Source organism: Sinocyclocheilus anshuiensis, unplaced genomic scaffold (genome assembly GCF_001515605.1).
Source record: "Sinocyclocheilus anshuiensis isolate Anshui unplaced genomic scaffold, SAMN03320099.WGS_v1.1 scaffold335, whole genome shotgun sequence".
NCBI lineage: Eukaryota > Metazoa > Chordata > Actinopteri > Cypriniformes > Cyprinidae > Sinocyclocheilus > Sinocyclocheilus anshuiensis.
In genome coordinates, this window is record NW_015548239.1 from 329,237 (window position 1) to 347,898 (window position 18,662).

Below are 18,662 nucleotides of genomic sequence, written 5' to 3' on the forward strand. Positions count from 1 at the left end.
GTCACTGAGGTACAGCAGCGGTATCGGAGTAAAGAGGTTAGGAGAACGTTCCAGGAACCTTCGGAGAACTTTCTGGGAACCTTCTAGGAACGTAAATAGAACGTTCCCTTTAGGTTAGGGGGAAAAAATATCTTTCGTGTTGTTAATTTGTTAATTTTTTAAGTCAAATATATTTCGCGAATAGGGCTATTTATTCGTTTTTTATATATGTGATTTTATTCAGTTTTCTCCGTCATAAAATTGCTTATAGGACTATTTTGTTTCAGCTGTAGCCTATTTCAATCAACAGAAATATTTTAATAGTTTTAGTTAACTTTAATAACCCTACATGAATGGCAAAACATCCATATAATTGCAGTAGGCCTATTCAATTTGAATTTCCCAGCTGTTTCAAGCATCGTTAGTAGGCTATATGTCGTTAGTTCCATTGAACTCAATTGATAACGATGGAATTGCGATCGTAGTTGCTTTTGGGATACGCACCCAGGGGTCTCACAGCCATCCAGGCCACTTCAAAAACCTTGCTGTTACAAACATAATTTACATTAATTTTAAGAATAACGACAGAAAAGTAAGAACAATGTTGGTTAGGCCTATCTTTTGTGTGTAGCTAAATTCTCCACTTTATATCGGGTTTATTTTGATTAACATCACAATAGGCCTACGCTATAGCATTAGGCCTATAGCCTACCATGTAAATAGTTTGTAACCCTATTAAAGCAAGACATTAAAAATACAGTGATTTTGGTTAATCGGAATTAGCTGTCTCTGAAGCTAGTGAGTGATTCTATAATTGCAGGTACATTTGGTGTACGAAGTCATTATTTTATTCTGCTTTTTTCAAATGGTTATATTTTTAATTATTTTAATAATGTGTTACTCATTGTTATGAATTACAAGATGTTACAGTACATAACAATATAATATTTTTTGCAAAAAGTGTCTTAAATTGCTGAAAATCATGATCTATTGTTGTCCGAATTAGTCAGTGCATTTTTTCCATCGTGTATCATTGTGTAATCAAAATATTTTATTGTACTTTGAAGTATACTACTTTTTGGTAAGGGGACGCGTACTCTACCAGATGCGGGGTTGCTGGATGATTACTGACGTACAGCACCGGTATCGGAGTAAAGAGGTTAGGAGAAAGTTTTGGGAACCTTCAGAGAACGTTCTATTTATGTTAAGAAAACCTGGCTAACCAACAGGGAACATTCTTGGGAACGTTCCGGGAATGTTCTGGGAACAAAAAACTAACGTTCCCAGAACGTTCTGGGAACCAAAAATTGTTAGCTGGGTAATATCTTCATGCCTTTATAATGGCATTTAGCAGGTAAGAGCTGGGCGATAATACAGTTTATATTTTGCAACAAAATGTAAAAAAAAGTAGGCAGTTGAGGTTTGCTATTACATCACTTTATGTGAGTGTATGAAAATTAACCATGGTTTTATTGTAGTAAAAGTGTAGTAACCATGGATTTTTGGTGTATTGATTACCACTTGTGTAACTAGAGTTTTACCACAAATACCATGGTTAAACTATGATTAGTGTAGCAAAACAATGGTTAATTTGTGGCATGGTTTAACTATAGTATGTTTTTTTTATTATTATTTTTTATTTGTAGTAAAACCATGGTTAATTTTCGTAAGGGCATTCTGATAAAGCTGGATATAATATATGCAATATATAATATACCCAACTTAATATATTGAGCTCTGTGCGATAATAAATTTTTGCGACTATATAAAAGTGATTGTGAAATGCAAGTTTAGACCTTTTCGTACACTGTGTTGCTCACGAATCTTTAGTAGAGTCTGGTTCAGAACAAAGGATGATATATTCCAGGACAGCTCTGTGCACACAGCGACGCCATAACAGTGAAACTATTATCAAAGAGTTCAAAAGTTTCAAGGATACATTTCATAAGGCCACTCAATGCTCGTCCACCTCTATGCTCTACAATAGAATGCAAATCAAATCATACACTTGCTTTGCTTTTGAAGCGGCTGCTCTTTTACGTTGCACTATAGTTTGCGATATTGCCTTATTGCACACGCATCTAAAACTACAGAGAGAAGCTGCTTACAATAGGCTGGATCTGTATGGGAGGAATGAATTATAGAACTCATTGGAACCCAGACTGCATGGTGCTTTTGAGACATATGTCTTATCAGGTTTGAACAATAAATACTGTAACTTGTTTTTTTTTATGCATTTGCGTTCACACACACGCAACACCTAAACAATGCATCAATCACACATACAGTAGGAGGCGCTAGATTGCTGTACAATGCACTAATGGTTGGGGGTTGGGGGGGTAAAATGTAAAAAAAAATTTTTTTCAAATACTCAAAAATTCCTCTGTTGGAACAAGAAACAATGTAACATAACAATGTAAATAATTATATTATGTTAAATTAATGTTTCTTGTTGACCAACAGATTGTCAATCTTTTCACGTTCACTAATTTGTAAGAAAATATGCCGTTTTTATATTGTGACAGTAAAATACATGTACAATACAGCTTAGCTGGGGAAAACGGCATTTAATGTGTTAAAATAGTTTCCCACACTAGCACCAGAAAGGACTAAGACGAAGACACTATAGGGTTAAATAAGCTTATCAAAACGCTTGACGTTTGCGGGGAGAGAGTCAGGCAGACGAGAAAACTGATTTGGTCTCGGGACACTGAATTGCCTCATGAAAGAATTTCACGAACCCCTCCCTGTACACCGAAACAGTCGCAGTGCACGCGGACACCAGCGCCGCATACCATTGGCTAAGAGCGCAGCTTTACCTGTAGGAAGGTGTGCCAACCAGACAGCAGGATGAACTTTTCTTTGCTCCGATCCACTTCAGGGATTTGAATTCATGCTCCTAAGATCATGGAGCCCGTAACGTCTTGGAGCACCGAGAGAGTCACCGAGTGGCTCAAAGGTAACGGGGTGTTTTTATGTTTGTTTGTGTGTGGCTTTTTGAGACCGACAGGTGAGTTTATGTCAAGTCGATAGAGAGATATGGCCGAATTAAACAGAAACAACACAAATCCCTAAGGAACAGGATCGTGTTAGTGGAATGAGGAAGCGCCTTTTAGTTTGTTGACAAACTCTCGCGCGAAACTAACTCACAGCTGGTGAATACAAAAGCGATTTAACTTAACAAACAGTCATGTATTGACACGTCTTTCCTCATAGTCAAAGCGATCAAATCTGCTGCTGTCATTCTTTCTGCGAGTCCAGACTGGCCCACATCGCTCACTATGCGCATGTCTCTATTCCTCACGCTCATTTCTGACCAGTGTTCTGTCTGTGGTTTCACTTTAACCCTCGTACTCTCTAAAGTGACATTTGTTATATAATTTACAACGGTGTTTGTGTCGCTTTGCGTTTAAATTGTAGTTGCATTAGTAGGCTACTGTAGTATTACGTAATAATAGGCCTATTATGAACCTAGTAGGCTACTTTGGTTAGTGGTTATATTGTGCGGTGGTTGCTTTTGAATAATTATTTATGCATTGATATATAATATAACTAAAAATGTAAAGTGTAACATGTATTCTGTAAAGTACTGCCGTACTTTTCACACTTTATTTTTACTGTATTTTTCTATTATGGTATCATCGTTACAGTGGCTTGATACTGTGAAGTAGGATAGTTGACCTTTTACGCCAGTGAATATTTACTTGTAGATTTGTCTACTAAAAGACAAAAAAGTTTTGAATGATATTGCCCAGAAAAAAAGATACAGTTCAATATGACAATGACAATTGTCACAATTCATCATGCCATTAAACAGGACTTTCAGCAAACTTAAAAATTATTTTATTTTTCAATTTAAAAAGCTGTTTAATACTATAAAATATTGAAGTTTTTTTTTTGTCAATTTAGTGTGCAGGACAGAATTAATAAAAACATTTTTGAGTTTTTGAATGAACAGGTTGTTTGACATCAAGAGATAACTGGAGAAAACACATGTTTGTGTGCATTTGGACTTTAATTAAAAACCTCATAGTGACTGAGATACAGCCATTTTGACTTTATAGCTAGCCCTGGTGTCTTCTGTTATGCATTTAAAACACCTCCACCCACTAAAAATGTTTGTGTTTTTGAATCTGTATCTTAAAACGTCCAATAAGATCTTCACCCTACTTTTGTAATTCAGCAGTTTCACACAGTTGCACAAAACAAAGGAATTCCACACATCTTTCATAATATTATAGCTCCTTGCTTTTTTCCTAAAATAAGTTGTGATAACACATATTCACTATTAACTAGAGTTTTCCCTCAATAAACTCGTAATTTGCTTCACACTGATAAGTAAGGTAGTTGTTGTAGTAGTTATGTTTAGGTATGGGGTAGGGTTAAGGAATCTAGAATATGGTATATTTTCCTGGCCTTTGAGTTCAAAGAAACAATTAGTTATTTCTAACACTTTATATACTATAAAATACAGTATAAGCATAATGAACTCATAATGAAAATATTAGTGCACTTTATATGTGCACTTTATGAATGTAGACTAATTATGTGTGTGTAGTTTTAGTGTGATTCTGTTAAAGCTCTGAACCTATTAGAATGTGATAGAAGCATAGCCCCTTATCTCACTTGTTTATTTGTCAATTGTTTGACAAATGTTGGGCATTGTTGTATCTTGTGATCACTTAGGTTCTTAGTTTATGAGATCTCTAACGGCAGAATAAATATATCAAAGTCAAATGTGATAACAAAGCCTTAGGCCTATTTCTCTGCTTTTATACTGCATATTATATGGGGTTTAATAAAACCAATTATAGTATAAGACTGTACATGTCTTATGAATCTAGACTAGAGAATAGTCTCCGGCAGTTATGAAATCTTTTGGCTGTGGATGTGGTTGCGTAAAATTCTCACACAAAGGAATTTTCTTCAGGGCCCAAAATCGTTGTGTTTCACCGGCTCAGAGAAATCAGCTTAAATCCTCAATGTTCACTGCTTTGAGTGTCACACATATGAGCATACAGTTGTTTACACTGGATTTTCATCTTGTTCATTCCAAAATTAACAACAGAAACTTGTGTCACATCAGGGTTTCCAAAGTGCTTTTTCCTGAAGTAAACACACAGTAGGTGTGTGTTTTAACATGACTTTCAACAACAGCTGGCTGCACAACTTCAGTGTGCATGACCCAGATGCCTCCTGGGTACCTTCTTCATGCTAGGCCACTCATTTCCTTCCATTATAATGGATCTATGGAAATTGTTTTTGTATGTGTGTGGATTGATCAGTGGGTTGTTTTTGAGCTCCCCATATAGCTGTTTCCTTTCATTCATAATGTGTTGGTATCTCTCTCTTTCTACTAAGTACTCATTGACCTCATTTTTCTTTCTGTATTTTACTTGGGTCAAAGATCATTTTTTATCATTAATTGCAATTTTTAAATGCACCCAAAGTTTAGGGTTGGGTTGTTTTTTTTAAATAGTTTTGAAAGATGTCACATATGCTTACTAAGGCTGCTTTTATTTGATGATGATAATAATAATAATAATAATAATAATAATAATAATGATGTGAATAATTATTGCAATTTAAAATAACTGTTTTCACTGTTTTCATATTTTAAACTGTAATTTATTCCTGTGATGGCAAAGCTGAATTTTCAGCAATCTAATAATAATAATAATAATAAGAATAATGATGTGAATAATTATTGCAATTTAAAATAACTGTTTTCTGTTTTAATATATTTTAAACTGTAATTTATTCCTGTGATGGCAAAGCTGAATTTTCAGCAATCATTACTCCAGTCGTCACATAATGCTTCAGAAATCATTCTAATATGCTGATTTGGTGCTTAAGAACAATTTCTTATTATTATCAGTGTTGTAAATAGCTGTGCTGCATAATATTTTTTGAAAGTTCATTTTTGGATTCTTTGATGAATATTAAGTTCAAAAAAGCAGTATTTAAACTTTTGTAATGATGTAAAAGTCTTTAATTTTGTTTTTGATAAATTTAATGCACCCTTGCGGTATTAAAAAAAAAAACGTACTGACCTCACACTTTTAATGGTAGTGTGTATATATGATAATATTTATATTTTCAGAATATTTATTGTAATAATATTATTGTAATAATATTTATATTATTATGATATTGTACATTCTTATCTAGTAAAATTTGGTTCTGTGATGAACTTCAAATCTCACTTTAATTTGAGCTATTCATGAGCTTAAGTTTCTCTGTGCTGTTTAATTTTATTTAACTTTGTGTCATATCTGTGTGTTTGTCAGGTCTGGATGCTCCTCTACAGCAGTACTCGGTCTCTGAATGGCACCTCTCTGGCTCAGATCTGCTGCATCTTTCATCTACCAGACTGGAGAAACTTGGAGTGCATAAAATAGGACATCAGGAGCTCATACTGGAGGCTGTGGAAAAACTCTGTGCTTTGGTAGGGCCCTTGAGTGTGTGTGCATGCATTAATCTTTGTGAGGACAAAATATGTATAAATGCTTCCAGTAGAATAAATAATTCCAAATAATACCATCTGTGAGAGTTCAGTGCTAAGTTTACTCTGTTTATTATTAGCTTCTATTTAGAACAACGGGTCTGAATGGGCTGTTATAAAGAGGATAAAGTTTGTATTTGAGTGTGTGTTTTGTGAATACAGGGTGTATTTGTATTATAATAATCTTTTTCTGTTATTTCATAACCTGATATAATGTATTTCTGTATGAGTATTTGTTAGCGTTTGTGTGTCATATGCCTGCCTGCTAACCGTATTAGAGACTCTGTTATGGAGATGAGGAATGCTGTAGGACTAAAATCAGTCACACTCATTTATACCCTTATAGCATTAGTCTGTGACTGAACTGCTCTCTAAACCATCTCTCTCCCTCTCTGTCTGTGAATTTCATTACATCTGTGAGAGTTGCTCACCCTGCTGACTTTAGCTGTATTTTCAGAGGCCTATAACACTAACAAAACTCAACCCAAATCTCAGGAAACATTCTTCCACAATTGTCTGGCCTATTTTTAAAAACAGTTTCCACTTCCATGCTTGTCTTCAGTCATCTTAGCTGTGTAATATCATGGATTTATAGTGTACATTACGTGCAGTTTCAAGAAATAAATAGTACAGTCATTTTACTTTTTGCTGCCTCATAGACTGAAGCTTCCCTTGAGCTGACAGTGGATGTGCTCCATGTGTTGTAAATGTTTTGCCCGCTGGGAGGATTAATGTGGACCTGTTGGTGCCAGGACTCCCTGTGTGTGTTGTAACAGCAATTCAGTCTTAACTGCTCCTGCTTTTCTATAGAGAAAATAGCAGAAGAATTATTTTTTAATAAGTTAGAAAACCTAAAATTTACAAGGCATGGACCAAAGGTTGACCAGGACTTGGAGGGATATGTGGACATTAGTTATGCTAAGGTTGAGGATATGTTTGTAGGATAGGAAATATGCCAGACATTTCAGAATAGGATGAAATGTACATAGTGAGTGAAAAAATTAGGTATAAATATTGCATATTTTATCTTTAAAATGTAGGTTATCTTCTAAATGTGTATATATATATATATATATATATATATATATATACATACATCAGATGATGTTAATAGAGTGAAGAAAAAATATAAAGAAAATTGTGGACATGTACATTATTCTGTTGGATCCAAACACCCATGCACTTACTGTATAAACATACAAATGCGGCAATCACATAGAGCATGTTTTTGTTTTCCACTACATTGCTTTTTAATGGGGTTAATTTTCCGGTGTTCTCAGAATCAAAAGCCATCTTGTAAAGTGGGGAATGGAAACTACAACACATATCATTTTTGTTTACATTTTCACCAACAGCAAAACAAAACAAACAAAATCCATGATAGCATTTCTGTGACTTTACAAAAGAGGAAAAAAATATCAAGAGGACAAAATATTTTGTCCAATGATTACATTGGACAAAAGGCAAAAATTCTGAACACATTGTAAATGGCACATAACATATTCTTTCTCTTCTCTGCTCAGACATACAGTGTTGGGGGTGACAATCTGCGCAGTTTGACAGAGAAACTGCGTGCAGTGGCTCACACTCTGCAGATGAGCATACAGGGGCGCTGGCGTGTCAATACCAGTGACGGACAGAGTGCCACTAAGCTTTCACAACAGGTACTGCAGGCGGTGGTGGACGTGATCACAGCATCCAATGGACTCGTGTCTTTGCTCAACAGGTGAGAATCACACAGTCTGGACCACAGAGCAATGTTTACCTGCATGTTTTCATATACAGGCTGTGAATTTGTGCATGGAGTAGTGTTGTGGCGTTTGATTCTTTCTCAGTCATAATATGTATGTCTTTTTTTACAGGTATCAATTTGCACAGCAGACTGGACACAAAGCAAATGAGAAAGTTGCCACTCTGTGTAAAGATCTGGACATTACAGTGCATAAGGTAAGTGTGTTCTTGTTACAGTGTTTTAAAGGGAGATTTCACCCAAGAAATTGTCATTGGTTGCTCATCACGTTGTTACAGAGTATTTAAGTTGCTCTTTTCCATAAAATGGAAGTGAATGGGGTGGTGACTCTCAAGCTTCAAAATTACAATAAAGCAATAACTTTGTGTGAGTAACAGACTGAAATGGAAAAGGGTCTTTTTCACATATAAGAGGTTATACCATTAAAAAATCCTTAAAGTTTCATATCTTAAAACATTCTCCTCATTATAAACAAAGCATTTATTTAACCAAGCTCCAAAAACAGATATTATCGGATATATTGTTTGGATATTGTGAGATTTGTGATGTCACACGGGCAAAAACATTTGCATATGACTGCCTCCAGAGCAAGATATCAACAAATACTTATATATCATTGCAACATAGGCCCCACCCCTGGTGTTCAGTCTTAATAGCTGACACTTGTCTACACTGGATGCCAGTGTTGGGTCGCATCAAAAGTAAATAGAACCCATTATAATCACTGATGCTTTTTGCACTGGATACAGTATACAGATGCCCATTCAAATTTGTGACATAGTCCACGAGCTGAAGTCTGCCAAAAACAGTATGAGTAAAGGAACGTTCGTTGTGACGTGTCCTATTTAAACAGCTTGTTTGCATCTCTGTACAGACTTCAGAAGGATCCTAGCATCAGGAGTAAGTGAATTGTTTATTTTAATGGCATCTCAGATTGCGTCAGATTATTATATGTTTGTTCGGAGCACTTGACTGCAGATTGTTTTGTAAACAATGCATAGTGTAATGGAGAGTTGGCAAAGAAACTTTTGTTGAAAGATGAAGCAGCCAACTGTATCCAATTGAATCTGACAGCAGCTGCGTCGCAAACCATAAGTAACAATTTTATAATGCTTTGTCTGTATATAATGATTTTATATGGATAATGTTTGGATCAATGCACTTGATGCAATAGCTAGGGGGCGTTGTTACTATTTCCTATTCAATGACGTTAGCCAATCATAACAGTGACTGTTTACTGACCAGCCTTAAAGGAGCCGTCCCCTAAAAACAGATCATTCAGACAGAAGGTCAGAATGAGGGTCGAAAATAATAATTTTTCTGCATATATATTTGTTTTTTTTTCTGCAAAAATGTTATTAACATTAGAAATGAACCTCAAGAAACATATTAATAAAGAAATCCATGTCATAACCCCTCTACAGTATGTCATTTTTTCATTGAAAATGTCCGCCATATCTCACTGCATACCACAGTAGAGGGAAAATGTTTCAGGCTGTAGTGACTGAAATGATCAAAGTCCAAGACAGTTCTAGTGATTTTTAAATCTTTCAATGCTGCTTTTTTGTGGTGTTCTTTGTGTAGCTTGCCAACCTAAATATTTTTTTGAGATGCACCTTGCATGTTGTCCAAAAATGACTTTGTTTGTTTTTTCTGTGCCTGATACTCACAAACAGACTATTATGCTGACAAACACTTTTAATTACACATATTCAATGGACTCGAGGGCTAAGGCTGTCTGAGAGAGAGGGAGAGGGGGCGGGCATTAAAAGTCAGACTACGAGAACTGAAATGGTAGAAAAGTTTCAGTCGTGTGTTTTTATTCACCTGTTGTGAGCGTACAAGAGAGAAAGTCACATGATATTCACTTAATCAGAAGAGTATCTTTCATCTGGACCTGGAACAGTAGGGTTTGTTTTTCCATCTATTGATAATTTTATACTTTAATAAGTTTTGATTGCTTATTTTCTCTCTACCATTCATTAAATTGACATACTTTTACCCAGAAAGCTTCACATGTTTAACAGTCACCTTTACTTGGGTGCACACACACACACACACACACACACACACACAGATATTAATGATAAAACATGTTGACATACAGTGTCGTTGGAAATCAGATAGCATCTATTTCAAGATTTGTGTTTGCTTTATCATTCGAAAGGCATCTGAACCATTTGCTTGATGTTTCTTGCAGATTTCTTGTTTGCTTTAAAGTTTCAATGACTTTTTGGAGCTGTTTGTGTATGCAGGGAGGGAAATAACAAAAAAAGGGGTTGAATCGTGATTTGACTTAGTCTTCCACTCTGAGACAAAACAGAATTGCTAAAGAGGGGAAGGAAAGTGTGGAAATGAGAAAGAAGCTAAGTGGTTATGTGCATGTATGGAGAAACAATGTGCAATGTGCACACTAAGAATGTTGACACTTGATGCTATCTTTTCTGTCGGCTGTCACACACACAGACACACAAACACAGAGTAAATCACTAGAGTTGTTCTCTCTCCCTTTCTGCTTTGTCACTGGGTTTGTTTTCCTAAAGCTTATGGCATCTGTTCCTATTTAAATGCATTGTTTGTATACTTCTTGTTTATACTACATACAGTATTGTGGGTGTATCATGAGTGCAAATGCTTTCTTATGCAACAATCAGGAACTTTTTCATGTAAGAACGGCAGCAGTAAGAAAGGAGTTAATGTACAAACTGAAAGCTGTTCTGGATCACCGATCCTTACATAAACATTCATACATAAAATGGGGTCCAAAAGTCTAAGACCACCAGTGAAAATACTAATGTTACACATTTCCGTTCAAAAGTTTAGGATCAGTAATTAAAAAAAAAAGCATTTTAAACAAGTTTCTTATGCTTACCATGACTTCATTTATTTGATCAAATATACAGTGAAAACAGTAATATTGTGATATTACTGAAAAAAAATATTACTGGTTTCTATTTTAATATATTTTAAATGTTATTTATTCCTGTGATGGTAAAGCTGAATTTTCCGCAGTCATTACTCCAGTCTTGTCAGTATCACATGATCCTTCAGAAATAATTCTAATATGTTGATTTGCTGCTCAAGAAATATTTTTTATTATCGAATGCAGTCACTTTTTTGTAGAAGATGTGATTTTTTTTTTTCACATTAGCAGCATTTATTTGAAATAGAAATCTTTTGTAACATTAATGCATTTCTTTAGTCACTTTTAAACATTTTAATGCATCCTTGCTGTATAAAAAAATGATTTCTTTTAAAAAAGTCTTACTGACGCCAAACTTTTAACGATAATGTGTATATATACATAATTAGAAAAATAGAAAAATGTATATTAAATTACAGCCGATAAATCCTAAATCAAAACGGTTCACATCTGATTGAGGTCAGAACACTCAACTCAGTTCAGTCTAAAGGTTTCTGGAAATAGAGTGTTCATTCTGCTTACGTTTAATACATTTCTGACATTTGAAGCCATGAAGACCATGCAGGACAGGTGTTAGGGGACAGGTGGGCCTCTGATCCTTATAGAAACCATGTCAACTGAAGTCAAAGGTCATCATGTCAAGCAAACTTTTCTGGTGATACTAGTGTGTGTCTTATGTGGATGACTGTGTCTTGCTCACTGGTGGTGCTGAGGTTTTAATGAGCAGATGAACAAATATTCAGTGTCTCCAGGGTTAACCCAGATATGAAGGGAAACAGAGATATAATTTTATCAGAGATATAATTGCACCTGTGCGTGTTTTGGTGTGTTTTTATGAATTGGCAGCACTGCCTGGGGAGTGTGGAATAATTAGCAGCCAGCCAATGACTTTAACAAGAAAGAGAGAGAGGAGTAATGAACTTAAAAAGAAGGAGAGGTGAGTGAAAGATAGATTAATTAAAATAGAGATAAGAGGCAGAGAGTGAGAGAGGGTGCAAAAGGAATTTCACACACACACACACACACTGTACTGAAATACATCAGTGGATTAAGCAGAAAAGGTCACGTCGATCAGACAGAGGTACTGTGTGTGCTTGTTTTATCTTTTTTGCCCTGAATATATTTTTCCCTCGATGTTTACACATCTGAAGTTGCTTCAGAATTTTTTTGTATAATATTTGCTGGTTTGTATTGAGAGGAAATGGTTATTTTATTTAATAAACAGCCTGTTTTGTAAGTCGTCTCTTATGTAGAGTGACTAAATTCGGTTCAGAGTTCATTTTGCTCACTATGTGGTCAGTGTTAGATGATATATAAAGACCTCATAGAGGTTTAAAAACAGTAATGCTACAGCTCAGTTTACACAAAACTAGACTTGATATTTATATTTTTTGCTAGGAAATTCGATCTAGAAGGTGGTACAGAATGGGATGCAAGCTAGACATAGTACAAATGCCTTACTGACAATGTAGAAAGGTTTCTTTGAGGGTTAGGGGATATAAAATATAATCAGCTGAGTATAAAAACAATAGAAGTCAATGGAAAGTTCCCACCATGATAGGAAAACAACCATGTGTGTTGTTTATGCATTTGAGAAGTGTAAATGGATCCATGCAGGATGTAAGGCAGATCTTTTTTTAGTATCTTCAGGTCTGCTGGTCTGTGACCCTTTATTAGAGCATTTGATTTAGCTGTTTGTCTCTGCCTAGAGACAGAACATTTATATACTTTGGTTTGCTCCATTTTTTCATTGTACACAGCTGCAAATACAGTTATTTGTCATGCCAATAAACTACAGAAAAAAAGAAGGAGAAAAAGGTGTAGAAAGGGGAGAGAACAGCTGACTTGTATTTTATCACTGAGGAAAGCTCTCTCTCTTTCTGGAGTTAATGATCATTATCAGTGTGAAATGAAGAGCTTTGTTGGGAACTAGAAGATAACAAGGTAAAAGCTTTTGAGCTGAATGAAGCTCCTTTCTGTGAGGATGTCAGCCTCAATAGAACTAAAGGACGAGGAAAACAACAGGACTGGAGAGAAAATGAATATCAGGTGTCTTTCTCCTTTTCAGTTTTTAAACTGAGCTTTGAGATTTAGTTTTCAGTTATACATTTAGTTATGCATCTGCTCAGCTGCATGCATACAAAGAAAATAGGGCAAACAAAAAAGAAATAAAAGAAATCTGCATCTGATTAATTTACAATAAGAACAATAACATTTCCAAATTTAGAAAATAGTGTGAATTTTCATTTCATGCCGATAAGTATTTGTATTTAAATTTCCCTGTCTTGTATCCAGGCCCAGACAAACATTTACAAACTTTTTCTCCATTTTCGGTGCTGACTTTTGTGGAAATTTGCAGAATCCTGTGGAATGGATTTAAAAATGGTAACGTATTAAATGGTGCCGAGTCTGCCAACAAAGCCACACTGTTGTTTGTAGGTCAAAGGATAATCAAAGTCACAAAATTATTAAATAAGCAAAGAGGTAGCAGACATGTCTAATGAAAATAAAAGTTTCTGATTCAGATTAGACTTGCTTGTATCTTTTCCTGCAGTGATTAAGATGAGATTTATTGTGGTAAATCAGTGAGATGACTTTCAAATCAGCAGTAAGGACTGACCTGTGCTTGAACTGTACCATAATGACCTATAAAAAGACACCCTGGCAGTTTTATTTGACAGGGTTTGAATATACAGTAGAAGATATTACACTAAATTGCACTGAAGGCATGACCAGTGTGTGTCCTGTTTGACCTTCCACATCATTCCATCCTGTCATTCCCTTCAGTTTTACGTTTACATCTGTTTCCATGGCAACGGCATCTTAGGCTGCGTTTACACTGCGAGTCTTAATGCACAGATCTGATCTTTTGACCATATCCGATTTTTTGGCATGTCTCTTCCAAGCACTTGTGCATTAAAACCTGCTCGGAAGCACAACCGTATGCTTATCCAATCTCCTCAAACAAAGCAGATAATTGCTCTAATTTAAAGTGGAATCTCAGCAGTCACTGCTGTGTTATATCGCCAACTCTCTGTCAGATCTCATTGTTTTTAGACAACATTTTTGAAGTAAATTTGAGTGGTGGTGTTTTAAACCCATTGTGAAGTGGTTGCTTACTGGCCCAAGTCAATATAGCCCACCCCCATTGTTAAAAATAAATAAATACAAATCATTTAAATTCATTTGATTTTTAAACATAATTTTTTACATTTATTATTTAATATTTATTTTAAAAAATTGTTATTTTATATATATATATAACACACACGTTTATAAAATATATGCTGTATATAATTGAATGTTAAGCTTAAGTTGACAAGCAGTAGAATTAAAAGTAGTAATAGTGATTCTTGCCCTAACTAACTGGTTTACCTCTGAACCTGTTAGGTTTTGATGGACCACTGGAAATGAATGCATTCAAATGAAACTGATTGTGAGCCTAAATGTTTTTGTGTGTGTCGATCTCTTATGAGGGGAAGTGACACACCTGTTTAAATTAACGAGAAGTGAGCGTCACACATACCTCCCACAAAATTCTTCAGCTGCGTGTATTGTCATATCCTCTCTCTCACACACCTGAGTCCAGTAAGTACATACTTTCAGATGGACTAACTCTGAATCTGTTTAGCTAATACAAACATATCTGAGGTTGGATATGAGCCCTTATTTGTTTTGGTTTTATTTGTACTGAACTTCATGACTGAGCGAGTTGTGTATTGGCTGAAGTAAATCTGTTGATGGTCTGGGATTCAGTGTTTATCTCCAGGGATGTTGCATAAGATCTGGCTCATCAGTAAATCAGGAATGTGAGGGAGCACTTTTTCTCTTGCCACCGATCCTCAGAGGCCAACCTAATCCTTTAATTAGACTATGATCTACATGTTCCAGTCATTACGTATGGGTGTGTGTTTGTGTGTATGTGGTTCTTAGGTCTTATACGGCTCCTGTAATGGATTAAACGGTTTGAGGGTTGGTGGCTGCATGTTAGCGTTGTGTAGTGTCACTCTGTTTAAGGAAGTGTTTCATTGAGAGGTGTGAAGGAGCTGAATCAGCCCTGGCGTGAGTGGGTTAGGTAAACTCCCCTCGTGTGTTAGTAGATCTCTGAATTCTGGATCAAACTCCTCAGTGGGTGGAAGCACTTGCATTTTTAGTAAATGTTCTCATTTCTCTCTCTCTCTTCCCTGTAGGAAACTGCTGTGTTTGAAAAGGAGAAGGACATCATCTCCATAGTAAGAGATCATGGGTCTTCTGTCTTCACTCTTACTTTCTACATCTTTTGATTATTTGAATTATATTATATTATATTATATTATATTATATTGTGTAATGAACTTACAAGGTTGTAAGCACATGTGCAGTTTATATTTTTGTTACAGTTCATTCAATATTATTTGTTCCCTTTATTAAATATGAAATATTAAAAGTGTGGTATTTTAACTTGTAGTTTCATCATCATTGGGACTGCAGTGTATATTTTAACGTTATCCCATTTTGATAAATACAAAATTCAAATGAACAGCTTTTATTTGAAATAGAAATCTTTTGTAACATTACAAATGTCTGTCACTGTTGATCAATTTTCTTCCAAAAAAACATTTTACTGACCACAGTTGAATGGTAGTATACATAACCCTCAATATTCCAATAATATATGTGATAATATTCGTTACTTCAGAAGAGATTATCCATTTTCAATTAACTAGACATTTCTTTTTCTGCCTCTCTCTTTAGTGTCGCCAATTGGTAGCAGTGTGTGATGAGATTTTGACCGAAACTCCATTGCCTCTTCTTACCCATACTGCCCAGCTGGAGAGTGTCGACCTGGTCCCAGCCTCACCAGGAGATCAAGTGGTAATGACTTGACTTCTTTACAGTAATTCATTCATTCTTTCTCTATTTCATCCTCTCTCCTTGTTGTCCAATTTCACAATTAATTACAAAGAAAAGTAACACATTGAATTAAACATGAAATTTTGAAGTAGAAAGACTGAAATATTATTTTCTTGTAAAACATACTCCAGTGATCTTGTTTTAATTTTAACTTTGAAAAATTAAGTATAAAGTTCAAGTAAATTTCTATATTAAATGTTTATTTGGATACTTTGCTGCGGTTAAATTTACACTATAATTTTGCGAATGTTAAAGGGGTCATATGATGCGATTTCAAGTTTTCCTTTCTCTTTGGAGTGTTACAAGCTGATTGTGCATAGATAAGACCCCTGAAGTTGCAAAGACTAAAGTCTCAAAACCAAAGAGATGGGCAGTCGTGGCCTAAAGGTTAGAGAGTTGGACTTGTAACCCGAAGGTAGCACAAATTCAGCAAATTCACCATACTTGGCCACACTTCACTTCTTTATGTTTTGTGTGTCTTCAAATCAGACACAAACACACAATGCAACATGTATGATTACATTGGCAGTCATCCACAAACCATTCAAGGAAATCCAATAACAGGGTTTTACACTGTTCAGTGTGCAGTAGTTAATTGACAAAGGAATGTCTGTCAAAATATAAAAAATACTTGTGATTAGGGATGGAACGATTACCGGTTTTACGATAAATCACGATAAAATGCCCTGACGGTTAGTATTACCGTTTAAAATGTAATTATAATCAAAACAGTGTTTGATTATCGCAATTTTGAAAACTCGCGGTAAATCCTGTCCAGCCAGCATCAGTCTGACGCAGAAGCAGCATGCAATGTTGTTGTTGTTGTTTTTTGCACGAGAGGAAATGGCGGAAGGCAGTGACAGCGCTCGGGAGATTTTTCAGCCATCTAAGAGGACCAAATCGGTGGTCTGGTCGTATTTTGGCTTTTACAAGAGTCCTGAAGGCAATTTAATCGAGGACGGTCACCCTGTCTGCTGATCTTGCAAGAAGAAAGTCGCTGCAAAAGGGGGAAACGCATCAAATTTGCTCAGTCATAATCGTGACCACCACCCACTGTTATATAGTGAATGCAAGGTAACTTTTACCTCAATACCAAAACTAACTGGGCAAATAATTTGATTCTTGCCAAGTGAGACCTACCTCTACTGTTTCCTGGAGAGAGGTTGTGGGAAAACTCATTAGGTCCATATTTTCACATAATGAACTGGCATGCTTTGGAGAAATCAAGATTCAGAGAATATAATAATTGGACATGATCTATTATTATTGATCTGACATATACTAATTGATTCAGTTAGCCTGAGGTTGGACTATACTGGTTCATTGACTCTTAAGCAGGAGGTCTCTGTACTTACAGCACATTTTCAGCACAATCAATACTATTTAGATCCAACTTGGGCTGACATCCGATACTGCAGTCGATTCATTGACCAGTACCATTTTGAACATGCTCCCTCAGTTCTCCTTTTGAATTTCTTGCCATAATTCTGGCAGGATAGCTGAATATTAAAGCAATCCAGCGGGGTTGATTGGCCAATTACCAGCCTGGATTCTCATCTTGCTTATAGGAGCCAATATCAAATCCATTGAATTCTAGTTTAGCTGAGGTCTAAAATATTCTTGGCTTGATATGCACATTATTTTTTCACATAGGGAATTGAGATCACCACCACAGGATCCAGAAATCATTTTGTCACTGGAAAAGCAGCAGAGGTAGGACAGGCTGATGGTACCCCAGTGCTTCATATATTTGACCAATATTGAAAAGTATCATTTTGTTTTTTAATGTATTTATTTAGGGAGAAAATTTGTGTTTTTCTAGCATAAGCAAATGAAAAACATTCTGCTGGGAGATATGTGAGGGTGTGTTTGCAGTGAATTCATGCGTGAATGAATTGGCTCAGAACGGAGTGAGAAAAGGCTTAACTTCCTCCTAGGGAAAAAGTTTAAAGGGGTCATATGATGCGATTTAAATTTTTCCTTTCTCTTTGGAGTGTTACAAGCTCTTGGTGCATAAAGAAGATCTGTAAAGTTGCAAAGACTAAAGTCTCAAATCCAAAGAGATATTCTTTATAAAAGTTAAAAGTCAACCACGCCTACCTAAACGGCTCGTTCTAACACACCCCCACATGTCTACGTCACGATGTGGGAAGATTTGCATAACGCCGCCCAAATCACATATCTACGTCACAATGTGGGAAGATTTGCATAACGCCACCCAAATGTTCACGCAAAGAAAGAAGTGGTCCTGCCCGGGGTCGTCACATGTGATTGCCGCAAGCACGCCAGCTGCTCCTTCGTCGAATCCTCCGGCCACGCCATTCTCAAGCCTGCCTGTGCCGTTCTCAAGCCCGCCCGCCTCCGCTCACTCAAGCCCGCCCGCCGGCGCTCATTCTAGCCCGCCGTGTGTTTCGTTGTGAAAGCATAACTACTTTGTTTGGCCTTCCAAAAGAGGACACGACTAGAAATCAGTGGCTAAGTTTTATTTACAACACTGTTCCAGAACACATGGTTCCGCTTTGGTTTTTAAACCAGAAGAATGAAATGGCACAAATTCCAAGACTTTTACACTTTTATATAACTTCTGTTAACATTTAAAAAAGGCCTGAGGA

General features: G+C 36.0%; 1 protein-coding gene across 6 annotated transcripts in view; it reads left to right on the top strand.

Moving 5' to 3' along the window:
• The first annotated feature begins 2,651 nt into the window (after nucleotides 1-2,651).
• LOC107654839 (connector enhancer of kinase suppressor of ras 1-like) overlaps nucleotides 2,652-18,662 on the top strand; it is a 30,576-nt gene continuing 14,565 nt past the window's right edge. For 5 of the 6 annotated variants that reach the window (XM_016442102.1, XM_016442104.1, XM_016442105.1 and 2 more), the window contains exons 1-7: nucleotides 2,652-2,938; nucleotides 6,270-6,427; nucleotides 8,008-8,210; nucleotides 8,347-8,431; nucleotides 15,348-15,389; nucleotides 15,892-16,011; nucleotides 17,704-17,763. In XM_016442102.1, the coding sequence (XP_016297588.1) occupies nucleotides 2,887-2,938; nucleotides 6,270-6,427; nucleotides 8,008-8,210; nucleotides 8,347-8,431; nucleotides 15,348-15,389; nucleotides 15,892-16,011; nucleotides 17,704-17,763 (720 nt within the window). In that variant the 5' untranslated portion in view covers nucleotides 2,652-2,886. The remainder of the gene's footprint in view (nucleotides 2,939-6,269; nucleotides 6,428-8,007; nucleotides 8,211-8,346; nucleotides 8,432-15,347; nucleotides 15,390-15,891; nucleotides 16,012-17,703; nucleotides 17,764-18,662) is intronic. The other variant, XM_016442107.1, reaches the window with a different exon arrangement.